Below are 26,837 nucleotides of genomic sequence, written 5' to 3' on the forward strand. Positions count from 1 at the left end.
GAGGTGAAGAGTATCTGGAGTAAGCCACATTCAGTGACTCCTACCAATAAAAGAATCAACCTCCGTTATTGGCTGTTGCAGACTGAGGAGGTTACTCTGTCAGCCTGCCCGCAGCCATCTTCTTCATTTGTCGCAGCAGCACCAAAGTCTTCCCGAGAGCAGAGAGGGTAGCAGACATCCAGAAGACGTGCTGTTTTTCTCTCTTCCACCAGCGCCACAGCATGGTGGTTCCAGAGGCTGCTGGGGCTTCTGCGTTCAGGCAGTCCATCTGGCCAGGTTGAGGATGAGGAGGACCCAGCTGGCGCTAAGGCGCTCCTGGTCACAGGGGGTGGATCAGCAGTCACAGTCAATTCAAATTCCTCAGGATTTGACTCAAGGCCTACTCTGGTGGGCGTACCCCAAAATCTGTTGCAGGCGTCCATGCGTCCCAAGTGTCCATCATAACAGATCTTTTTGCTCCTGGGCTGAGTGGCAATGCTGAACGATCTACAAACCTACGATCTGTAGATGTAGGAGGATTGTTCCCGCCACATCAACTATTTGGAACCGAAGGCCATCTTTCTGGCATTGAGAGTTTTGCTCCACAACATTCAGGGCAAGATGGTATCCATAATGACAGACAACGCTGTCTCAATGTTCTACATCAACAAACGGAGGCGCAAGGTCTCCTCCCTTCATATGCCTGTCTCTGGAGTTGTGGGAATGAGCTGTTGCTCACAATATATGGCATCAGGCAGTCCACCTCCCGGGCGCATCAAATGTGGAAGCGGACCAATTTAGCCGGCTTGCGGAGGCAAACCACGAATGGCAACTAGGTGGTGAGGGGATTATTTCACTGATGGGGGGTTCCCTAGGTAGATCTCTTTGCCTCCAGCATGAACAGTCACTGCCTTCTTATGCGTCCAAGGGGGGACAGGGAGAGAGCTCCCTTGGCAGAACGCTAGAGATCCTATGGGATGGGATGATAGTGTATGTTGTCCCGCTGTACTTCTAATACATTGAGCGCTTGCACCATGGTGACCAGTCAGGTTCCGGTTCTCGGATCTGGTGAACTTGATGGAAAAGATGACTTTCCTTTGTCTCTACCACTTCGTCATGCTGTCCATGCAGGAGGGGAGGATCCTCCATCCCTGCCCACAATCGCTTAGCTTGACAGCATGGTTCCTGAGATCGGGTCCTTAGGGCACCTGGGACTCTCGGAATAAAACAGGCGAATCGTACAGGCGGCCCGGAAGGATTCCACCAGGGCTCAATATAAGAGTAAGTGGCTACAGTTCTGCCACTAGTTGCTGGGGAAACAAAAGAACCCTCTATCAGCCTCTTTGGATGATATGCTTTCCTTTATTTCCTATCTGGTGTAGTATGGCAATAAGCCGGCACCTTCAAAACGTACTTGTCAGCAATGGGTGCCTATTCTGAAGTTAGACCTTCTCCATCGGGAATCCTGTGATAAGGCTACATTTGAGGGGCTGTGCCGACTGTACCCAGCGGTCAAACCTCCTCACCCCAAATGGGATTTAAATATCGCCCCAAAGTCCATATGCCACAAACCGTTTGAACCAATGCCATTGGCGGATATCAGGCTGGTGTCTTCGAAGATAGCATTGCTGGTGTCCATAACTTCAGCAGGAGAATTAGTGAAATACAGACCCTAACGGCAAACATACCTTTCATAACATTCCATCAGGACAAAGTGGTGCTGTGCAAACATCCTTTGTTCCTCACCAAGATAGTTCGGGTCTGTGGCTCAGTGGACTAATGCATCCACTGCAAGGGCCTGTGTACAGTGGTCAAAAGTTTGAATCCCGGCAGTCCAGTCAGCTCTTCATCCTTCCGAGGTCGATAAAATGAGTACCATTAAGTTGGGGAAAAATAAACATCTGTTATCTGTCAATAGGGCCAAGATGCCCCTCTATATTATGTTATGTTATAGTTTACGAATTTCATATTAACCAGAAAATGTGCCTCCCAGTGTTTTTTCCAAATCCAACATCGGAATCAGAGAGAGTCCGTCACTCGTTGGACATCAGTAGAGCCTTGGAAGTTTTACCTCGACAGGAACAAGGGATTTAGGAAAAATCCCCTCAACTCTTTGTCATGTTCGGTGGAGCAAACAAGGGCACATTGGTTTCTAAAGCGTCCATTGCCAGGTGAATTGTGGCAGCAATTCTATAGAGTTATTCGATACAGAAGCAGCTGCATCCGAGAGGTCTTCACGCCATCTCGTCAGTGCTAAGGCGTGCTCGGTGAAGTTTCAAAGACATGACACTTGGGAAACTTATCACAAGGGCAGCAACTTGGGCTACTCCTTCAGCCTTCTGTAAACACTATTGCCTGGACATGAGCTTGAGAGCAGATGCTCAGTTTGGTCAGGTGGTCCTGAAAAATCTCTTCAGCTAAATTAATGAGAGGGACCTTCCACCCCTTGGGAGACGTGCTTGTGAATCTCCCACAAGTACGGAGGAAATGGGACAGGACATAGGAGTAAGGAAAAGTTACTCATCGTAGTGACTTCTGTACTCCTAGTCCATAGTTCCCCTTCCTCCATACGCCCTCCCTCCACCCCCCTAAAATGTCCACAATTAGTTAGTAACATACTGACCTAGGCTGGTCGAAAAGGACTGAGGTGGGAGTCCCAGATGCGGGCCTTGGGGAGGCAGAGCCTGTGGCCAAACATGCACTCGGGCCCACGACATAAAAATAGGACAGAAAATGTTTTGTATGGTGCTACAAAATGCCCCGGTCCCGTCCCGAAGGACGGAATGTCCCACAAGTATGGAGGAGGGGGGGGGCTATGAACTAGGAGTATTGTAACTTTTCCTATAGTCTCTTATGACTTCTTTGAATAGTCTCTGTAACTCTTCAATTATGTTCTGTATTTTTCTCACCTCCTTAGGATCCGCTTTAGGGCTGCTTTTTCAAGATATATACTATTGGTTGCTTATTTCAGCGTATCTGGGAAGGATATGATTATTCAGGTCTGAATGACACAAGGCCTATAAAATCATTTGTCTTTTCCTCCCTCTGTCTTCCCTCCCTTGTCTTGTCGCGCCTAGTAACACTTGTGTACAGGCGCGTTATAGTACAGGCACTTTATAAAGGACTTATCATATCATACATCAGGTGGCCTTTCTCTCTGGGTGAATTAGAACTCAACTTGGTTTGTCTTACTTGCTTATTTAGCTGGCTCTCAAGTATATTCTCTGATTTACAATGTCCTTTTCTTTTGATCCCCTCCTCTTCTGGTATGAAATATTCTATGGGGTTTCCCTTCTCCCAGGGTATTGTTATTCCATGTTTTAATACTTTAACATTTAGCTTCTCTCGTCCTCATTACGAGTTGGGTAGTACCGCTGCATTAAATCCACCAGAATACAGCCCAATGCAATTTCTGTTACCCCCCCACTTGGTCCGGCGATATTATCACCGGATTACAAGTGGCGGTTTAAGTCCCCATTTTTTGGGAGTCCATAGGACTCAATGGGGCATTTTCAGCGCAATTACTGTGGCAGTAATTGCGCTGCAGTAATTGTGCCAAAAATGGGCGGAAAGTCAGCGGATTTACCCCCAGCTCAGAGCTAGAGGTGAATCCTCTAACTTTCCTCCAAACTCGTAATTGGGTGGTGCAGTAATGCAGCAGTAACGCTATCACTGCTGCATTTTTACCACACCGTGCAACTCGTGATGAGGCCCTCTGTCTCTTTCTCTCTTTTCTCCAACAATGTAGGTTCACCTGGTTCAAGGAAAAGTCCCTCTCAGAGTTTCTACTGGGACGAGTAAGCTGCACAATATAATGATCTCTGTTCGGTCTTCCGTTACCTTCTCTTACGAAGGGGAATGTCGTCGGGAGCCTTGTTCCTTGGCAACCTCTTCTCGAGCCTCAGAACGTGGTCACTTTGCCTTCTTTGGCATTGATGGGGTTGCATGTCGGCCCTGGTGTCCCTGTTGCTCTCTCGTGCCAGGGTTGTGCAAAGGCTTTGGAGTGATTAGATGGAGAGGGTTCAATGGAGAGGTTAGAGGTGGACACAGAAGTAGAGAGAAAGACAAGGTCAGTTTTAACCAGAGTGAGTAGCCCTGTCATAAATGTAGAGGGAGTGGTCAGATAGGAGGGATTTAAGTTTAAGGTGGGTGGCTGCAGAGGGCTTGAGAAGCTTGAAGTCCACAAGCATGTCGATAGGGATGTCGGTATGAAGTGACTCAAGGCGAAGGGTCCGAAATGGAAGAAGTTGAGAGGACAGGGGGTTGAGACAGCCCGAACAGTGATAGGAGTAGGAGAGAGGATCTGAAATGTGGCATATTCAAAAGAGGAGATGTAGATATGGTGGGGGGGCTATGGGGCAGTGTTTAGGGCCTTATTGATGAGGAACCCCACACCGCCACCCTTCCCGAAGGTCTCGAAGGTGGAAGATTGAAAGCCAAGTCAGCGTGGAGAGCTGCTCGTGTAGCAGAGTCATGAGGAGAGATCCAGGCTTGTGTGATGACAAGAAGTGACAGTTGAGGGTGATAAGATTCGAAGTGGTCAGTGATGTAGGAAGACTGGCTGCAGAGGGATTGTGCATTGCAGAGACAGGTGAAAGAGTGAACAGAGGTAGGGATAAAAGAGTAGTTAATTTAGGGTAAGGAAAGGGGGAAAGATGAGGGTGGAGATCCTGGGAGCATCTTATTTGAGGAGTTTTGGTGCAAGGGGGAGTGGGGAAGGAAGAAGATGGGGAGGCTGGAGACTGATGCAGAAGTTATACCAAGGCTGAAGGCTATGCAAGAAGGGAAGGAGTGAGTAGTAGGAGGAATGGAGCAAAATCAAGGTGCATGATGGACGATAGAGGAAATAGTCAAGGGTAGACCATGAAGAAAGGGTGCAGGCAAGAGAGAAGGAGTGGAGGTGGGTCAGTGGAAAGGGAAGGGGCTGAGGGCTGGCTGAGAAGAAGCAGGTGTAAATTCTGAGTTGGGCTAGAATGGGGCTATAAGTAACCAAATGACAGCTGACTGAACAAAACAGCATTGTTGTGATTGACTGGGTGGTAGATTAGTTGGTGAGTTTAATATGGCTGGATTGTAAGAGTTAAGAATATATTCATTAAATTCACAACTGACTCATTCTGGGTGTGCTACATGCATTGATGTCAACTTAGGACATTGTTCGCAGTAGTCCACTTTTGGGCACATAGCGCATCCAGGCTGAACAAATAATTATGAACAAGGATGGTTTTGATAGATTCTATAATGAAATGTAACATAATATATAGTTATTTCCTTTTAATTTCAATTCGTATAATAAAGGCTGTGAGTGCTTATGGTTTAATTTTAACCATATAACACTTACACATGTTTATAAAATAACACTCTGAGCTATACCAACCAGCCCACATCCGCTTGCTTCACCAGGCTTCTGACATTCCAAGTCCTGTGTGTATGGGAGTACCAGACATGGTTTGGCTTGCACAACGAGCAAAGTACCCACATCTGGAAATGGACATGTTGAAATATGTCTGGGCTTCTTTGCTTTCTGGATGTAAGGCTGCTGCTTCTCTTCCTGCACACAGAGAACCTGGGCTTGCAATGTGAGCTGGATTTGTAAGCCAAGTCTGATTTGCTTATAATGACCCCCTTCTGTAATGGCACAAGGGGCAAAAGAAAATGGAAAAATGTGCAGTGGAATTCCCAGTGGTTATGACTTATTCAAAGCTTTTCATCATTTTTTGCTTTGTAGAAATTGGTCTCAACATATGTCAAAGAGCACAGTCATTCAGGTTTTCTACTGCAGAACTATATGAGCAACTGGTTGCAGAGTCCAATACCAGAAATATAGTTTAATATGCCTGCTGCTGGGACCTTTGTATAATCTACCATTCACAGGCAGATATGCCACCAGGTTTGATTTGAATGATAACCCGAAAGTATGTATTCTATGTGAAATCACTGTCTCACAGTTTCTCCAGAAGGAACAATCACTATTGTCAGTGACTCCCTCATTTATCTTCCAGAAAAGAAAGAATATTTAGAAACACGTCATATGCTTGCAATAACAACTTTCTAAAACGTCCCACTCAAATCCACTCCAATCCCATACATGGCCCAGTTGGTAAATTGTCAGGTTCCCTACTTGACCAAATTGTATGACCCTGCGAAAATCAACATCTTCCAGCTTTCCCACTTAAGCAACATGTAATATCCTGGGCTCCTGCTTCAATTTCGACATGCTTAGAAATCAGCTGAATACTGATAAAAGAGTGAAACTTGAAGCACTTAGTTGATAGACCAAGTACAGAACCCAGTACCACTAAACACATCACACTTGTGGCAGGTTTGCTAACCATTTATCCACACACAGTCTAGAAAACTGGTAAACATATCTTCCTGCTCACCAGAAACACTTTTCAGTATATACAAGCCATGCATATTGGCTTTGCCAATGCTTCCTACTGGCAGTGGTGTTTTCTATGAAAACAAGCGGGGAGAATGTCTGCCAGAGATCATGCAGGCTTACTTTCGGAATCAGTAGTGCCGATTCACCATCTGAGCCCATCGTTGACATGCATATTGATAACGAGGATGAAACAAAGGGAACGCTGGGGACAGTTTCTCATGGTAATGTCTCATCAGTAGAACAAGGTTCAACATCATACGAAAAGGAAGGTGGCGATGAGAGCAGTGCAAGTACCACCAATAAATTTAATGTAAGCATCTTATGCTTTTAAGTGTTTTAAAAAACAAAAAGCAGCATAGAGACTGTCTGGAATAAGAGACAGGCTTACCTGGAAACAACATGGAGTGCAATCAAACAGCTAGAACCAGGTAGTTCTGCGTCTAATTTGTGAGTCGATCACCTTCAGGTGACCCATTAGAAGCATCCCATTCTTAGGCGGCCTGAAGAAAGTGGTGAGCGGTTTCGGTGACCTAGATGCTCAGGTCTGTATTGCTATGCAGAGCCGCACAGATGCCGAAAAAGATTTCTACCTGACTTCAAAATTAGTGCTTGGTCTTTTGAAGCCCTGTGAGAAATGTGTAACTCGCAGCTGCAAGTAATACCAAACAGCAAACACGTATAAAATCCTGCTTAGTACAGAAGGAAAGGGAGGGGTCAACAGTATGTGAAGGAGGCACGGAGTGAGGAGGACCTGAAGAGTCAGTTGGGTACAATATCATTCTGGGAAGAGCAAGCTGGGAACTGTTTTCTGGGGGCACAGTACATGCATTCTTCAGAGTGAGCTAGGTGCTATATCCTTAGAGGCTGAGCAAGAAAGCACAGTGCTATACCCCTGGATCAGAGTGAGAATAGCACTATAAGAGTGAGCTGGACAGTGCTGGAACAGAGTGTACTGAACACATTCTCTGTATACTGTGAGAAACAAGAAGGTGTCTCACCCGCTAGTCCCTGGGCTTCTGTCATCCAGGGGGCCAGGACACGGCCATCACTTTTGGATCCAGTTCCTGGGGGGGGGACCAGTGCAGAAGGATCACCTAGATGAGGAGTCTTCGGGGAGTGGGAGTGGAACACCGGATGGTGAGACGCTATATCCCCTTCTCTGTAACACCTTTCTACATCCTACTTGGTAGGATACCTAGGAACACAACCCCCCACACTTTCCTGACACAAACACTTTCTCGCGGACAGCTCACTGTGAGAGAAAACGGACTAACCCCCGAGCCATATACCTGACATGTCCCAACACAAGGATCAGGCAATTACTGATCATTACACACACACCTGACTTCCATCACACTTCCCCACACGGATAAAAGGCAGAGCACAAAGCACACTCTGAGCAAGGCAAAACACATGAGGAAGCAGCAGTTCTGAGATGGCAGTTTAATACGAGGAGAAAGACGGCAAGAGCGGAGAGGGTTGCAAGGAAGGTAGTGCCCTTGACCTTTTCGGAGAAAAACAGCTACTTTCACGAGCCTTCAAGACTAAGAAACATAAGACCTGGAATTATAGCCGAAGAAATGTGTAATTATGTGTCAATAACCAAGGTGGGGAGGAGCGTTTGTCACTGTGGTACTGTTCTTGGCTCCTACAACAAAGCAGTGGCAGTAAAGTCAGCACGGTGAGTCTGGGAGAGTGATAGCAGACCGGTCTGTGTTAGAACCAGGGTTGAAATTGGCAACATTGTATGAAGAAATCTGAAGAGAACAGTGTGTGAAGCGTATGTGATGAGCAATGCGAATATAATTGAACATCCAAGGAGTGACTGAGCTTTGGAAGCCAAGATAGATACCATATACAGAGTGGTCCGGCACCACGTGGGTACTCATCCAAAGCTTGCTGTTAGGTATCCAACTGAGAGGTGGCAAATGTAAATTGTGAATTGCGAAATCGAAGTGGTCCTGCAACGGGTCAAGCTAAGTAAACCCTGTGCACACTCTAATGTCTTCGATAGCTAATATGAACTACAATTGGTCCGAGCCCAGCTGCGGGAGACGAATTGTGTAAGAGGAAGGATATGAGCCCAGCTGAGGGGATCTGGGGTGAACCGTGATTCACCCGAGAAAGAATATTCTCTGAAAATTGGAGAAGGGGATCTGAGCCCAGAAGTGGGGGATCCAAAGTAACGAGTGTGGTATAAAAAAGGATCTGAGCCTGGCTGAGGGGAATCCAGGGTGAATCACCTGACTTGAGTACTTATAAGAGGAAAAGAACTTTGTGTTTTGTTTTGATACGTCTAGCCCCCTGAATCAAGAGGCTTTGATAAGTGAAGAGACTTGGGCACAGAAGGCCCTGATGCTGGTAATGGAAAGTTTTTCTCGTGCTGAAGAAGCCAGAGTGTGTGCTTTGCTCGAGTGAGCTGCCTTGTCCCGTGCTGAAAACGTGGGGAAGGTAGGCCAGCGGCCTGAACTTTCTGACATATCATTTTTGTGAACACTTCTTTCTTTTTCATGAACACTACCCCCCACACTATTTGTATTTAGAGGTAAGGATTGGCAATTGTTTATTTTTAGTATAGGCCCTTTTTTTTCATGAGCCTCCACTAAGACTGCATTATTATTATTTAATGGTCGTAGCTTGCTCCCATCTGTAGATTTAGGATTCGATAGGCATTTATCACACCCTTGTTGAAGTTCACTTGTGTCTGTCTTACTATTGATACCATGCCTTCCTTACAATACAGAGTGATAAGTGTTCTGGGTTACTATGACCCTCACCCTGCAAAGTAGAGAAAATAAGCATTGTCATGATTTACAAATTTTACAAACGAGCTAAGGCAGGTGTGCCACAGATTAGACCACTTCAATCACTGTGCATGCAGTGAATACGAAGTACATACGGCAAAGGCTAGTGTCAAAAGACAAAGTTAAGACATCTACTGTAGCCGATATATTGCCATTGATGAATAACGCTTGTGGTTTCGGCTAAGAAGCAAGCGCAGAGCTTCCTAACCACAGAATAGCAGCCTCTTGTCTTCAACGACTTAATGCCTTGAAAATACACGATCATAGTAATAAGCTGTGGATGTTCTTTGAGCAAAAAACACACATTCACACACAATGCTAGCATGGCTTTCATAAGACAGAATCAGACACTAACTGTAAAACCCGCAGGCACTTGCCGTTAGGGTTAGCTAAAGGTGAACAGTTCTTTCCCCTTTCAAACAGGAGAACGCCAACCACAAGTAACATCTTCCTGTTTTAAGATAAGCTTGTAGGAGTTAAGATGCTTCTGGGCTGATGAAAAGTCAAAGGCAGGAAACACAATACCAAAATAGAAAATATGCGGGTAGAGTGGCTGAAGACAAGTGTAGCTGTTTCCCTCTGAAGAAAGGCATTCACTAGAATGAGGCTTTAAAGGTGTCAACGAGCAAATGACATGCTTTGCTCTTGTCCCTACACGGAGCACATTCACTTTAAGGTAAAATATCCAAGAGATGGAGACGATACCTGTCGATTGAGTTTTCACATAGGTAAATAATGTGTGCAATGCAAACCGGAGCCCAAGAGCATATTCAGACTCTAGACTTTCTCTCCAGATCGAGGAAGTGACACACATAGCACATGTAGGCTAAGTCACAGGTGTTAATATAAAAGCACAACAGACTAGGGCTAAAAGGATTCCGCAGCAGGCAGACCAAGAGATTGTTGGGGGTTGGGAAGAGCAGTCGCTAGCAGGTCGGAGCAGCAAGCCCAGGAGACTGCGAGTTTCAAGTGTGTTGGTTGAACCTCTCTTGCATATGTTAGACTGACAGCATGTTTTATTATGTCACCCCACTCCTGATCATACCATAGTATAGCTTAGACAAACATAACATGAACTCCATGATTGCTCAAGCTGGTGTTTCAGAATGATGAATTGTACTTTATCTTTGTTAAATGCGAATCATGCTTATAGCTTATGCGACAATGCTTGCTCTCTATCTAACAGTATGCTATGTTTTTACTGTGTTAATCATAGCAGGTTTAATGATGATCAAAGCTGGTAGAGATCAGAAATTATATTAAATATATTGACTTGCTACCTTCCAGTGTCAGCTTCATATTTTTGAGTAATGCTTCAAAGTGAGGTCTCTCTGAGTCAAAACGAACTACACAATATTCTCTGGCTGAATTTTGGTCAATTATGACAAGAGGTGCAAACACTCAGGGAATCGGTCAAAGCGCTAGGCCGGAACCCATGAGGCGCCTCTCATCATAACTTAAGACTTTTGATTCTGTGCCCATACCACACAGCCCTACCTAGGGTCGAGAGGGACGGGCAGGGAATCACGCCCAAAGGGGCAATTAAGTCAGCATGATGGGTGTCTCAGGGACATCCGGGACATGCTCGTAGAATGGCGGCAGTAGCAGGTGAATAATGCAGTAAACACAGCCCAATTCATACAGAGAAGAATGAGCGTTCTTTTGAACTCTTAAAGAAGCATCTATGTGAGATGATTTGTGCACTGTTGCTCTACAGCAAGGAGTAAGGAGATTTCCAGATTGTGATTAGAATTCAGTCCCAAATAAGTCGAGACCTGAATGTTCATAGATCTAATGCTGATTAGGCATAACGGAGTTGAAGGATGAATTTAGAAGGTGGTCTATTGTTTACAATTTTTGAAGTTGAGAGGGATCAGTTTTGACACTTTTTTTCATTAACAGTGAGTTCTTGAAACAAGTGTAACTGGAATCATGCCATTGGTTTTGGTGTGTCCTCTTACGTATTGGTTGTGTGGCTTAGGGCAGATCTAGTATGTAGAATTTGAATGCAATTCTTAAACAAACCATGCATGCCAAATGGTACATTCAAAATAATAATATATGATTTTATTTCTGCAGATAATTAAAGCATACACCACAAAAGCAAGATGTCAACTAAATACTACATTAACAAAATTAAAATATTTACTTGGAAAGATAATGAAGATGTCCAAGAGCTGTGATGGTGGAACAGTTACTAGAAACTGAGTGTGCTCAAGAACTGGGAGAGGCGAAAAGTGCTCATGAAGATGACTTCTGATATCATATACGCTCCATAAGAATTTTCAGAATGCCGGGGGTAATCAGAAGAAAGAAAGGATTCCTAAAAGTAAACCAAACACACGTGTAAACAGGATGCCCAATGCAAATACCAGTCATAATGCATTATACATTCAAAGGGAAACACATTATGCACAAAAGAAATTAAGTGAACAACATATGAACTCACTGCATTTGACAGGACCCTACTTACCCACCTTGGATACAGTCAACTTGAGAACAATATAAACATGCTAAATGGAAGAAAAACTTTGAATATGAAATACACCCGACTATCTCTGAGAGAACAAACATGAGACAAGTCGTCGTAAATGCAAACTGGTCTGATCATGAAAGGGTTGCAGTTTAATTCAGATACCTTTAGCACAATGGAATTATAACACTTTGAGAGACTAATATTGAACATAATATGAGAATGCTTTGAACTTGAATGATGTGTAGTTTGTTTTGGCATTCTTGCTAAATAAAACCTGACTTGAAAACATGAACCCCCCAGAAGAACCTTACCAGTGCTCTCAATTTCAGAAAAGCTTCAGTCAGAAAGTCACTGTAACTGAACACGAGAGAATCCACTCAGGAGAACAAATGTACCAGTGCAGTGAATGTCATAAAAGCTTTCATCATGATATTACATTAATTCAGTGTTCAAGAACCCACACAGGAGAAACACTGTATAAGTGCATAAAGTGTACGGATAGCTTCAAACAGAAAAGCAGCCTAAATGTGAATGATAAAGCCCACACAGGAGAAACACTGTATCAATGCACAGAATACCGGAAAGGCTTCAGTCAGAAATGCAATCTAACTGTACATGAAATAAAACACACAGGAGAAAAACTGTATGAATGCAATGAATGTCAGAAAAGATTCACTCACAAAAGTGGTCTAATTCAACATGAGCGAATTCACATAGGCAAAACATGTTATCAGTGCAGTGAATGTCAGAAAGGTTTTCGTTATAAAACTACATTAATTCAACATGTATGAACACATACAGGAGAAAAACCGTATCAGTGCACAGAATGTCTAAAAAGCTTCACTCAAAAAAGCAGTCTAAATGTACACAAAAAAAGCCACACAGGAAAAAACCCTTATTGGTGCACAAAATGTCAGAAAAGATTCACTCACAAAAGACTTCTAATTCAGCATGAACGAACTCACACAGGCGAAAAGCTTTATCAGTGCAGTGAATGTCCGAAAAGCTTTCGTCATAAAACTACTTTAATTCAACATGTAAGAACCCACACAGGGGAAAAACCATATAAGTGCACAGAATGTCAGAAAAGCTTTAGCCAGAGAAGCAATCTAAATCTACACCAAAAATCCCACACAGTAGAAAAACCTTATCGGTGCACAGAATGTCAGAAATGTTTCAGTCAGGAAAGCTTTCTAAATTCACACCAAAAAGAACACACAGGAGAAAAACCCTATCAGTGTAGAGATTGTCAGAAAAGCTTCAGTCAGAAATGCAATCTAACTGTACATGAAAAGATTCACATAGTAGAAAAACCGTATAAGTACACAGAATATCCGAAAAGCTTCAATCAGAAATGCAACCTAACTCTACAAGAAAAAACTCATACTGAAGAAAAACCTGATCGGTACAGTGAATGTCAGAAAAGCTTTTGTCATCCAATAATTTTAATTCAACATGTACGAGTCCATGCAGGAGAAAAACCATATCAGTGTCCAGAAAATCAGAAATGCTACAGCCAGAAAAGAAATCTAACTGTACATGAAAAAACTCACACACGAGTAAAACCGTATCAGTGCACAGAATGTCAGAAAAGATTTGCTTACAAAAGCGGTCTAATTCAACATGAGAGATGTCACGCAGGTGAAAAACATTATCAATGCAGTGAATGTCAGAAAAGCTTCAGTCAAAAATGCAACCTAACTGTACATGAGAGAACCCACACAGGAGAAAAACCGTATCAGTGCACAGAATGTCAAAAACGCTTCAGTTATAAAGGCAATCTAACTCTACATGAAAAGACCCACACAGGAGAAAAACCTTATCGGTGCAATAAATGTCAGAGAAGCTTTAGTCACAAATGTACATTAATTCAACATGTAAGAACCCACACAGGTGAAAAACCATATCGGTGTACAGAATGTGATAAATGCTTTAGTCATAAAATTACTTTAATTCATCATATAAGAACTCACACAGGAGAAAAGCCATATCAGTGCACAGAATGTCAGAAATGCTTCAGTCAGAAAGGCAATCTTACTATACATGAAAAAACACACACAGGAGAAAAACCGTATCACTGCACAGAATGTCAGAAACACTTCACTCATAAAGGCAATCTAACTGTACATGAAAGAACCCACAAACCAGAAAAGCTGCTTCAGTGAAATTAATGCATGTAAAGATTCACAAAACAACTGGTCTAATTCGACATGAGTGAATGAACACGGGCAAAAAGCTTTATCAGAAAAGATGTGCTGAAAGGCTTCAGTTGGAAAGGCACTTTAATTGAATATGAGAATCCATTCAAGTGAAATAAAATATGACAGCAATGAATTTAAAAAAATATTTTGTTAATAAATGACATGAATGCAACATGTAACATCCCCACAGAAGATAAACAGTATTGCTGTACAGAATATCAGGAAAGCTTTACTCAGAAAAGCCATCTAGTTTTGGGAGCATTGATGACCACAAAAGCATAAGTGAAAAATGATATCAGTTGGCACGCGTCTCAAGTAATAGTGTATCAGGATTGTCTGAGGTGATATCTAAGAGGAAGACTATTTACTGGCACAAGAAAAGATGCAAGGTATTATAAGAATGCATCTGCAGATATGCATACAGGTGTCACGCTTACCAGGAGACCGGGGTTCACCGTTCGCGCTCCCCCTCCCTGGCGCCTCTACCCACGCTTCCGCGTTTGGGGAGGCGCAGGGGGGAGAGCTCCAGGGACAGGGGCGGCAGCTCCGCGGCGCTTGCATCGGGGACCGCAATTACGGCCCCGCGCATGCGCCGTGGGGGCGGCCGCCGAAGCCTGGAGCAGCTTGCTGCTCAAGCCTCATTCTGAGGCCGCCGGCGCCTGGCAACCATCGGGCTTGCGCTCCAGGCCTCGCAGGCGCCGGCGGCCCATAAAGGGGAGGGCGCGGTCGGGAGCAGATCGCGTCTCAACGCGTTCTGTTCCGGATCGTGTCCTCGCCTTTCCCCGCGCTACCAGTTAGCTCCAGTCTTGTTTTTCCCTGCTTCTCAGTCCTTACCTCCTTCCCTGCCGGTCCTCTCCCTCCTGCTGCCGGGGTTCTCCTGGCTCCTCTCTCTGGTCCAGTTTCTCTCCTCCTGGGTTCCTCCCTATTCAGCCCTGGTTCTCAGCCCTCTTTCCTCCCTATCTTTGGCCTGGCTATTCTGGGTTCTCCTGTGCCATTCTTTGGATTCTCATCCTCCCAGCTTCCCCTGCCTGCTACGGGTGTGGCCTCCCACACCTTGGACTTTGCTCCTCAACACCCATTGCCTGCTGCGGGTGTGGCCTCCCACACCTTGGACTTTGCTTCTCAGCACCCATTGCCTGCTACGGGTGTGGCCTCCCACACCTTGGACTTAGCTCCTCAGCACCCATTGCCTGCTACTGGTGTGGCCTCCCACACCTTGGACTTTGCTTCTCGGCACCCATTGCCTGCTACGGGTGTGGCCTCCCACACCTTGGACTTTGCTTCTCAGCACCCATTGCCTGCTACGGGTGTGGCCTTCCACACCTTTGGACTCAGTTTCTCAGCACCCATTGCCTGTTACGGGTGTGGCCTCCCACACCTTTGGACTTTGCTTCTCATCATCCATTGCCAGCTGTGAGTGTGGCCTCCCACACCTTGGACTTTGCTTCTCATCATCCATTGCCAGCTGTGAGTGTGGCCTTCCACACCTTGGGACTCTAACTTCACCTCAAGGATTCCCTCCTACCACTTCTTCGGTCAACGCCGTGCAGAACTGCCATCTCTGCAACCTGGTTGTGGCATTGGGAATCGGTTCATCTTCCACCCAGTTCCCATTCAGGGTGGAGGAAGGGCTGGTTGCTTGTGTTACCAAGTCTTCCCGTCAGTCTGGCTGCCCCGTCGAGATCATCCAGAAATACAGGTACGCAGCATTCCCGTGATTTCCATTTTAACAGATTGAGACGCCTTCCTTCCGATTTGGATATGGAGGACACACAGGACCTGCGAAGTGAGTTGCAAGCCCTCAGGGCAGAGATGTCTGCTCTTCATCAAGAAAATCAAGTTCTACGACAGATGGTAACTCAGGGGACAGGAGGTGCTCCACAGGCCGAAGGTTCATTGGCCCATACTGCCCCAATCAGGTTCGATGGAGACCCGCGTCGAGTAGCAGAATTTTGTAACCACTGCCGTATCCATTTCCTTTTCAGGCCAACCTATTTTAATAATGATAAGGCCAAGATCGGTTATATCTTGGGAAACTTAACGGGAAACGCCCTAGCCTGGGCAACACCTTTTGTGGCCACCAACAGTCCCATCCTTAACGACTTTGCTGCTTTCGAGAAGGCATTTCTGGAGGTCTTTCAGACACCTAACTTGGCTGCTGCTGCGCAGAATCAGTTAATGGACATCAAACAGGGCAGCTCAGACATAATAACATATATCAGTCGCTTTCGCCTGCTGGCTACGGATTCGCAATGGCCCGAAGTAACGCAAAAGACCCTGTTTCGCCGAGGGCTGAGGGAAGAATATAAGGACGAACTACTTCACATCCCAGAACCCGAAAGTCTCCAACTCTTAATAAACCAGGTGCTTCGCATAGACCAGAGACTAACTGAACGAAAGACCGAGAGACGTCGACTAGAGAGAGTCACTCCCAGAACGGCCAGTCTTCCCGCCGGCGCTTTTGGTTCAACAGACTCTGGACCAGAACCTATGCAGTTGGGTGCCGTGAGAGGGCCTTTATCAGAGGAAGAAAGAAGGAGAAGAAGAACATTACGATTATGTCTGTATTGTGGAGCCGCCGGACACTTTTTGGGAATGTGTCCTTTACGGCCTCAGAAGAAGAAGTCGGGAAACTAGAGGACCTGTCGTATGAAGGAGAGGCAACGACAGGTCTCACCCCTTTTTCAGACCTTTCCGCCTTTTGCTCGATTCTTCTTCCCATGCAACCAGCTGTTTTATTGACCTTGAAGATTCAGATTCAACTGCCCGGCCGGACGCTTGAAGTGTTTGGATTGTTGGATAGTGGAGCATCGGGCAATTACATTGATGAGGATTTCGCTAGCACTCATAAGATCCCTCTTTTACCCAGACATTCAGTCCTTCCTGTGGAGGTTATTGATGGTACTCCTTTGTCCTCTGGACCAGTTCGTCTGCATACTATCGGACTAAGATTTAGGATCGCTGATCATGTGGAGAGGCTTGCTTTTGACGTTATCAGGTCACCTACCTACAAGTTGGTCTTGGGGCTACCTTGGCTCCAGTATCATAATCCTGTTGTTAATTGGAGGACTCATACTCTGACCTTCTCCTCTACCTCTTGTACCTCGAGATGCAGTTTGCCTGTCCAGACTCAGGCTTCTTCAACTAAGCTGGAACTCCGAGACAAGGGGACTCACCTTTGTTCTGCATTGCTGATTCCTCCTGAGTATGCTGACTTCGAACAAGCGTTTGCCAAACCAAGTAATATACCTCTGCCACCTCATCGGTCGTTCGATTGTGCCATAGAACTATCTCCAGGAGCTGAGATTCCGCATGGCAAGCTGTATGCATTGTCTCGAGAGGAGAGACGAGTATTACAGGATTATTTATCAGACTGCTTGAGTAAGGGGTACATTGTACCATCCAAGTCTCCTGCTGGGTTTCCTCTATTTTTCGTAAAGAAGAAGGAAGGTTCCTTAAGACCCTGTGTGGATTATCGGCTCTTAAATGATATCACCATCAAGGATCGGTACCCACTACCGCTGATTCGAAGTATTCTAGAGACCCTACATCAGGCTCAGATTTTCACTAAACTAGATCTTCGAGGGGCATATCATCTGGTCCGAATTAAGTGTGGAGACGAATGGAAGACAGCATTTAAGACTCCTTTTGGGCATTTCGAATATAGGGTTATGCCCTTTGGTCTGTGCAATGCCCCGGCGATTTTCCAACGGCTCATGGATCATATCTTTGGGGACATAATTGGAATCTCTGTCTGGATCTATCTGGATGACATCTTGATCTTTTCCCGATCTAAAGAGGAACACATAAGTCATGTACGGGAGGTTCTTGATCGGCTGCTTCATAACCATCTGTTTGTCAAGGCGGAAAAGTGTTCTTTCCATCAACCCAGGATCGAATTCTTAGGGTTTGTAATAAGTCAGTCCGGCATTGAGATGGATTCCAAGAAGGTAAAGGCAATTCAAGAATGGCAGCAACCCCATGACGTAAGATCTCTGCAACGCTTTTTAGGGTTTGCCAATTTCTATAGGCAATTCATTCCACGCTTCTCTGAAATCTCAGCACCTCTTACGAGATTGACAAGCAGCAAGATAACTTTTCTGTGGGATGATTCTGCTTCGCAAGCCTTTAATGCTCTGAAATCAGCCTTTATGGCTGCCCCGATCTTACGCCATCCACAGGATGAATTGCCCTTCATCGTTGAAGCAGACGCTTCGGACTTTGCTGTTGGAGCTGTCCTGTTACAAAAAGATTCTGCTACGTCAATCGAACATCCCGTAGCGTACTTCTCTCGCAAACTGAATCCTAGTGAGAGGAACTACGCAGTTATTGAGAAGGAGCTATTGGCCATCAAGATAGCTTTCGAGGAATGGAGACACCATCTGTTGGGAGCCCGTTTTTCGGTTGAGGTCCGTACAGATCATCGAAACCTACAGTATTTACGCTCTTTACAATGTCGGACACCCAGACAGGCTCGGTGGGCCTTCTTCTTTTCTCCGTTTGTGTTCCATATTACCTACATCTCCGGATCCTCGAATGTAAGAGCAGATGCCTTGTCTCGGTCCTTGGAGAGAGAGAAGAACGAAGAGACCTCCAGCCAGATTCAACCACTGATCCCTTCTCATCGTTTTCTGTCGACGGTATCGCCACTCTTACAGTCGATATCTGATGCCACCCGGTCTGATTCTTGGAGGTCAGTCTTGCTTCAACGGCCCTCTATATCTGAAAATCAAGGCCTTTTGTTCTTTCGGAAGAGACTATACATCCCTAAAGGGGACATTCGCGATGGCATTCTGCATGGTGTTCATGATTCCCCTATTGGAGGTCATCGTGGGATTCGTGCAACACAAGAGTCACTATCCCGACAGTTTTGGTGGCCTGGCTGGGCTGAGGAGGTTCGGAAGTATGTACAGGCCTGTCCCATCTGTGCCCAATCCAAGGTTCCCAGACAACATCCTTTAGGGCTGCTCTCTCCCACTGAATTGCCACCGTACCCCTGGCACACGATTGCTACCGACTTTATTGTCGACCTTCCCCCTTCTGCAGGACATACTTGTATTATGGTCGTGGTGGACTGTTTTACGAAATTAGCCCATTTCATTCCCTTTAAAAAGATTCCCACTGCAGTCCAGATGGCCACTGCTTTTCTTCACGAAATCTACCGTTTACATGGTCTTCCTGAGAAGATCATCTCAGATCGAGGATCTCAGTTTCTCTCTTCCTTTTGGGGTAAGGTTTGTGGTCATCTCGGCATTCATAGAGCTTTAAGCTCGGGATATCATCCACAAACCAATGGTCTCACGGAGAGAACTAATCAGACCTTGGAAGCCTATCTCCGTAGTTTTGCTAATGCCACACAGACCAATTGGAGTACCTATTTAGACTTAGCTGAGGTCTCCTACAATAATTCTTTTCATTCGTCCATCGGAACCAGTCCCTTTCATTGTTCTATGGGACAACATCCTAAGCTGATTCCCTTTCACCCTGTACCAACCAGTACGGTTCCTTCCGCTGACGCCTTGGTCTCCTCCATCCAACAACAGCATGAATTGGCGCGTGCCTCTTTGACGGCCGCTCGTGACCGCATGAAGGTTCAGGCTGACCGAGGGAGGCGGATGGAACCCGATTTCCAGGTTGGTGATAGGGTTTGGCTGTCCTCTAGGAATCTGCCTCTCCGCAATCTACCTGTTAAGTTGGCTCCCCGATACTTTGGCCCATTTAGGATTATCAAACGCCTATCCTCTGTGGCTTTTCGTCTCCAACTACCTCGTTCATGGCACATCCATCCTGTTTTTCATGTTTCCCTCCTGAAACCCTATGTGGCGGATCCTTATGGTCGCTCCAGTGTTTGTCCAGCCCCAGTTCTAGTACAGGGGGTTCCGGAATTTGAGGTTCAGGAGATCTGTGATGCCCGCTATCGCAGGGGGGTGCTCCATTTCCTGGTGGATTGGAAGGGATACCCGGCCTGTGATCGCACTTGGGAACCCTCTCGGCATGTGCACGCTCCGCGCCTTGTGCGCGAGTTCTATCGGCGGTTTCCCTGGAAGCCTGGGGCTCCGGATCTTCCTAGGAGGGGGTATAGTGTCACGCTTACCAGGAGACCGGGGTTCACCGTTCGCGCTCCCCCTCCCTGGCGCCTTTACCCACGCTTCCGCGTTTGGGGAGGCGCAGGGGGGAGAGCTCCAGGGACAGGGGCGGCAGCTCCGCGGCGCTTGCATCGGGGACCGCAATTACGGCCCCGCGCATGCGCCGTGGGGGCGGCCGCCGAAGCCTGGAGCAGCTTGCTGCTCAAGCCTCATTCTGAGGCCGCCGGCGCCTGGCAACCATCGGGCTTGCGCTCCAGGCCTCGCAGGCGCCGGCGGCCCATAAAGGGGAGGGCGCGGTCGGGAGCAGATCGCGTCTCAACGCGTTCTGTTCCGGATCGTGTCCTCGCCTTTCCCCGCGCTACCAGTTAGCTCCAGTCTTGTTTTTCCCTGCTTCTCAGTCCTTACCTCCTTCCCTGCCGGTCCTCTCCCTCCTGCTGCCGGGGTTCTCCTGGCTCCTCTCTCTGGTCCAGTTTCTCTCCTCCTGGGTTCCTCCCTATTCAGCCCTGGTTCTCAGCCCTCTTTCCTCCCTATCTTTGGCCTGGCTATTCTGGGTTCTCCTGTGCCATTCTTTGGATTCTCATCCTCCCAGCTTCCCCTGCCTGCTACGGGTGTGGCCTCCCACACCTTGGACTTTGCTCCTCAACACCCATTGCCTGCTACGGGTGTGGCCTCCCACACCTTGGACTTTGCTTCTCAGCACCCATTGCCTGCTACGGGTGTGGCCTCCCACACCTTGGACTTAGCTCCTCAGCACCCATTGCCTGCTACGGGTGTGGCCTCCCACACCTTGGACTTTGCTTCTCCGCACCCATTGCCTGCTACGGGTGTGGCCTCCCACACCTTGGACTTTGCTTCTCAGCACCCATTGCCTGCTACGGGTGTGGCCTTCCACACCTTTGGACTCAGTTTCTCAGCACCCATTGCCTGTTACGGGTGTGGCCTCCCACACCTTTGGACTTTGCTTCTCATCATCCATTGCCAGCTGTGAGTGTGGCCTCCCACACCTTGGACTTTGCTTCTCATCATCCATTGCCAGCTGTGAGTGTGGCCTTCCACACCTTGGGACTCTAACTTCACCTCAAGGATTCCCTCCTACCACTTCTTCGGTCAACGCCGTGCAGAACTGCCATCTCTGCAACCTGGTTGTGGCATTGGGAATCGGTTCATCTTCCACCCAGTTCCCATTCAGGGTGGAGGAAGGGCTGGTTGCTTGTGTTACCAAGTCTTCCCGTCAGTCTGGCTGCCCCGTCGAGATCATCCAGAAATACAGGTACGCAGCATTCCCGTGATTTCCATCTTAACAACAGGAAGCTGGTTCAGTAGAGTTGACGTTTAATTGTCATGCTTACATGGTGTAGCTGTTGGCTCTTTCATGTGATTTCATGTCATTATGCATTCATATAGTCTACATTAATTTTTGAGTTGTAGTGTTCCTCATTACTCCAGGTAGCTCTTGCACCAAGTGCCATTGCTTGAGCATTCTTGGAAATGTCTTTCCATACTTTTTGAATCCAATTATATAAGCTGTTCCATCAACTATAAGTTTATGGGAAAATAGTGTGTGTATGTTTATATTTCAGTGAGTATTAGTTTTTACACTACAGCCGTAATCTAATTTCAACTGAAGATTTCTCAATGGATTACAATGGTTTGAAATGTTTTACTAACAGTAAGATAACCACAATGTGGTGTGTTGACTGTTTCCTTTTATATTTTTTTAATGATTTACTTCATTAATAAATTTGTCCACATAGTCAATGAACAGAGTAATACACATGGTTTATATAGAAATTGATCGTTTTTTAAGAACTAGCTACTACATGTTTTATATAGGTGTTTTCCTTAAAATCATATAAATGCCTATATAACCAGTAGAAAGTGAGATTTTATGTTAGACATTTAACTAAATCAGGTAGATATCGACACTTTATAATGTTAATTGAAAAACATACCCAATGTTTCAAATTGTATTTTCCTTTTGCAAGGAAAATACATTTGTAAAGAAATGTAGAGTATGTGTGTACACATTGTTTAATAATGCTTATTCATTAGAAAAACACACATTCTTTAGTTTAGTTTGTATAATAGAAGTGAATTAATTGTCATATTTTATTTCTAAAAATAATTTTTAGACATGTTAGCAATGAATGCTTTCATAAAATGGCTCATAAAAAGCTGTCCTTGTGGAATGATTCACAAAGTTGCTTTCCCAGCTATTAAACACTTTTTTGCTGGTGGGTTTATGGGGGGCAACGGGCGTACAACCATTTACGTATACTTCCATTCTTGGCTAGTTGAGAGAACAGGAAAGGAAGAATATAACTTTTAAATCTGCATTTGATAAGTGTGATGACCATGTATTATGGTCAAATTTAAAACAACCGTAATCCCCAATAAGGCTGCTTCACCTCTTATAGAAATTGAATGTCAGTGCTTGCATAAAAATCCAACTGTGGAATACGTTGTGATGTTACAGAAACTGTTTCCATTCATAATGGACACAACAGGGATGCCTACTTGCCTCTGTGTTACTGGACATGCCCTCAGATCTACACTCTTCTTTCCTCCCCAACTAGGTAGCATCCCCATCCGGTGTCCCATGTTTGCTGATGACACTGATATTCAGCCAAACATTTACAGTGGCAAGTTAGCAGAAAGAAATGTTGATCATCGATGAAAGTGATGATTTTGTATGGATACAGAGTCAGACAAGTATTTATTTCTAACATGTTGAAAACAGATATTTGGCTTGATATTGTATGCCTTCACTTTCATGTTCACATCATGTTTCACTAACACTTGGCATGGCTAAGTGCCATATTTTCAGGCCTGGTTATAGAAGACAAGTTGGCACCTTTTACTGGAAGCCTATCAGAAGAACCTGACCATTTTATATGGGATTGGCATCTGGAGTAACTAATGACATTAAATTCCTCAATGACTTTGAGAGTTTTTGTTGGAAAGGTAATAGCTCTTCTTCGAGCACCCTGTTTGCATATCTCTGAAATTAATTGAGATTAAGGGCAGTTGCATTCACTTGTTTACTTGAAATAGTTGGTCCTATGTTGTTTTTTATTCCGTAAATGTACTCATTTAACACATATTTCTAAAACAGGTGCAATGTTAATAGGGTTAGTACAAGAGGTGATACTTTTTGTTTTTGTTTGGGGTAGGGAGAATTTCCGTTCCACTTACTCTTTGGCAAATTTGGGGACGGTGTAGAAAGATGAAGAAGGAGATGAGGATTTGCAATAGTGTCTAGCTTTGTCAGCTAAGTGTTTATTAGGTGAAGTTTATTTACAATGAAATTGAGATTTTACTATGTGTTTTTTTCAAAAGACGGGTGCGCAAATTCATGTGATGGCTGCATGTCTGCAAAAAGTAAACTAAATTAGTGTTTGTTACTTGATTTCACACAAGTAACTTGACAAAATGCTTGCACGTGAAATGAACTGGTGTTGCAACAAAATGACACTCCTTCCTTCTATTTCTAAGAAAGTGATTTTGCTGTTAATGTCTTATACTTGTACATAAATGTTCATACTAAATTCCGTCCTATTTGGTAACTTCCTAATTGTACTTTTATAATGCCTTCTTTAAAAAATGTGGTTTGCTTTACTAATTGTGTAGGTGAATATGTGACCGTTCTTTTCTTTTGATGTTAAAATGAACTGGGAATTCCATAATATTTAGTAACAAGGTTTAAAGATCGGTTTTTCATCATTTAAATGAAGGTCAGTTATTAAAACATACTTACGTGTTGTACAGATTTCAGATTTAAAATGAAACACAAATCACTACTATAAGTACAATTTCATGCAATTTAATAAATAAAAATAAATTGCTTCAAATTGCGATGTTTTATCGATTTCGCAAACAATGTATTTCTTTTAACACTTGTCTCTAGATTGTGGTTCCATATATCCACATGCTGCAACATTTTAATCTTGTTTTCAGCAGTTAATTTATTCCTTCCTTTGTTTGAATTCTTTTCAGAAAGACCAGGTGTAGTAGGCTCTAAAAGTTGGGTTTGTTTTTTAAGTTCACTTTGTATTATTTTGTTTCCCTCGGTGTATAAATATGTCTGTTAAAGCTTGGGAATAGTCTGAAAAAAGAATTCACTGCTTATCCTCTACTCATTTCAACATCTTCATTTCTTAACTATTATCAAACCCGATGGCAAATCAAAGAGCTGACAAATCCTGATTTTCTATTTTAAAGGCATGACATCCACTACTTCAGTACATGTTTAACTTGGTAATAACACTGTATATCCTTACACAGATGTCACACCCCTCAAAAGGCTAGATGCACAAGTTGTTTCATGCTTCAGTTTGTAACTCCCTTTCTAGAATAGAGCAGTGAAAAACTGTCTGTTCTCTTGCAGCATACCAGCAAGGGTATGTGTAAAGGATTGTTAATTCTGGAATGAGTCAGAACATTATCCTAATATTTACAAAGTCGGGAAATTCTCCTCAATTATATGCAAGCACATAAGGACATTATGTTGAAAAAATAATGTAGGTATATTGTAGGCATATTGTGGTGCCGTAACCCCATTCTTGCACAACATTTGAACAGGTAGAAGAGCCTGTTATGAAATATGGCATTGTTGACTTCAAAACAGTTCCAATGAAAAATAGCTGGGAAATGTGCATTAAAGAGCATCAATGTTAGAAGAACATTTTTTGGGGGGAAAATCTGAAAGATGCTATTCAATCTAATTTGATTAATAGTGACCACAGAATCCTACTTGATATCCAACATTATATAACCATAATAACTTACCAGCTGATGAAGGTGTCAATCTATTTTAAATATAACTGATTATGTTCATGAAAGTTGCCAACTGTTAAATGATCCTCAGACCTATCATCAACATCCAGCGGATCCAAATAATTATTACCACCTTGGGCATTGGCGCCAGCCAATCAGGTTGCTCGGATTGTGGGCTAAATACCACAATCTAGGTGCACATTCTGAGCAACCTGTAGACTGCTCTCCCGCCCCACCATCTCCCCCCCACCATCCACTTTCCTCCAGTCACTGTTCCCTTCGCTCCCCAGGACCCTGTCACACTTACCTGATTCATCGCCTCTCTGCATCCCTGCCCCACATGGAGCCCCACTTGCTGCTCCACGGCAGCCATCTTAGATACATATTTTGTTGAATGTACGGGACGCCGCAAGCACTGTTCATTCAAACAAAATGACATTGGTGTCAATACGCCAGGCTTCCGGATTAAAAAACGTGGTGCTAATAGTAATGAAACCCTTGCAGGAGGGCAAGATCAGGTGGTAACGGAGCTGGGGCTCATCGATAAGGCCCCCGGCCCGTTACCACCCTATCCAGCCTGCCAGCTTGGGTCCTATTGCTTAAACATAAAATGTATCTCTATACACTTTTGATGGATTGGAAAGTAACTGGCATGATCACATCAGAGGCATATGGGTGTTAAGCAACATTAAATCCTCGAATTGCTATGATCTATATTCTCCCATAAGTACATGAATTGAGGGTTCCATGTGTTAATATCCCCGCAAAAATATTGCGATACAAAAATATCGTCATATTTGTGTGGCGATATTGAGGCATGGACCCTGCGAGGGACACCCCCACAACCCTGCATTATTTTTAAATGTCCGCGGGACACCCCGGCATCCCCTGCTCCCACAAATTATCTCCCCCAAAAATGATCGCCTATGGCGTTCCAGACGACCATATAAATGGCGATAATTTTGGTGGGGATAATATGTAGGGATACCGAATTGACTGGGTCACCTGCAGTAAAACCTGTTTGTCACATTAAATCGTACGCAAAATGTGTTTAGATATATTGATTTCTTTTTCAGAATTATTAACTATACTGAGATTTTATTTGTGACACGAAAGGTATTTTGATTAAATGGGAAGAAATATCCTGTGAAGGTTGTTTTATTGCACACTGACGTTTACCACCTGGATGGTATGAAGGATCTCATATATTCTAGATTAGCGAGTTGCCAGCCCTCCAAAGCCATACCCTGATGCTTGGCGAAACTGGTATTGCAATATAACTACATTTTGTTTAACCAGAAATGTTTTCTACAATTAAAGTAAATGTAGACAGGGTGCATCTTTGCACAACTTATGCTAATCTCTTCATTGGATGGTGTGAAGAATTGTGTTTGTCAGATAGATTTGTCATAATATTTTATCATATAAAAATCTGCATTTGTTGTATCAGTGATGTCACAATTATTGGTCAGGACGGTAAAACTTGACGGCAGTCTGGCTGTGATAGCCAGCCCAGGGTATCATTGAGAGTCTAGCTGTGAGGCCGTTTGAGGTGCTGCAAAGTACTTTTTGTTTGTATACAGAGTAACATCAGGCTTTGTTCCCCAGACTGAGTGGACCTGGTTGCTGAACCCCTCATGGGTCGGAAGAATCCAGTTGCTTTAGGTGATTTAAATATGCACGTGGACCTGATAGACTCCCTTTATTTAAACAGATTATGACACCCACACATCAAGTGAAAATGTACAAACTTGGTATTCTTTCCTGTCAATGTTTCTTCCGTTCATCCACATCTTTCTTTTCATTTGGGTCAACAAATCGCCTATCAGATTGACTTTCTCATGACCCAGTTGGCTGGCTATAATTAAGCTTCATAGCCGTAGCCGCAGCTATGGACACCTAATGCCGAGTTAAAGGCCCGAGTGCAGCAAGGGTGTTTAACAATGTTTGCGGGTCCATATCCCTTTCTACGGCCAGAGGGCATGGTTAATAAAGCTGTCCCTTTCTGTGGGGTGAAGGCAGGGTTAAAAAGGTAATTTATTATTATTATTTATTTTATATAGTTCATTACATACTTTTAAAAATATTTTCAATTCATCATAATGTTCCAATTACTTTCTGATAAAAGCC

At 44.5% G+C, this 26,837-nt stretch overlaps 2 protein-coding genes across 4 annotated transcripts in view; both read left to right on the forward strand.

Annotated features, from left to right (window-relative positions):
* The window catches only part of LOC138453013 (zinc finger protein 84-like), a 189,306-nt gene that overhangs the window by 42,447 nt on the left and 120,022 nt on the right, over positions 1–26,837 (forward strand). For 2 of the 3 annotated variants that reach the window (XR_011260352.1, XR_011260351.1), the window contains one exon: positions 11,248–11,936. The exons of the other annotated variant lie outside the window; for it this stretch is intronic. The gene's annotated coding sequence lies outside the window, so the exon portion shown is untranslated. Of the gene's footprint in view, positions 1–11,247; positions 11,937–26,837 lie in introns of those variants that run through there. 3 annotated transcript variants of the gene reach the window in all.
* Positions 12,034–14,905, forward strand: LOC138452767 (zinc finger protein 84-like). Its single transcript, XM_069605112.1, has 2 exons — positions 12,034–12,361; positions 12,446–14,905. Exons 1-2 carry the CDS (start codon positions 12,034–12,036, stop codon positions 13,807–13,809), a joined length of 1,692 nt encoding a protein of 563 aa, XP_069461213.1. The 3' UTR covers positions 13,810–14,905.

This window comes from Ambystoma mexicanum, chromosome 4p (assembly GCF_040938575.1).
Source record: "Ambystoma mexicanum isolate Mex_15411 chromosome 4p, UKY_AmexF1_1, whole genome shotgun sequence".
Classification (NCBI taxonomy): Eukaryota; Metazoa; Chordata; class Amphibia; order Caudata; family Ambystomatidae; genus Ambystoma; species Ambystoma mexicanum.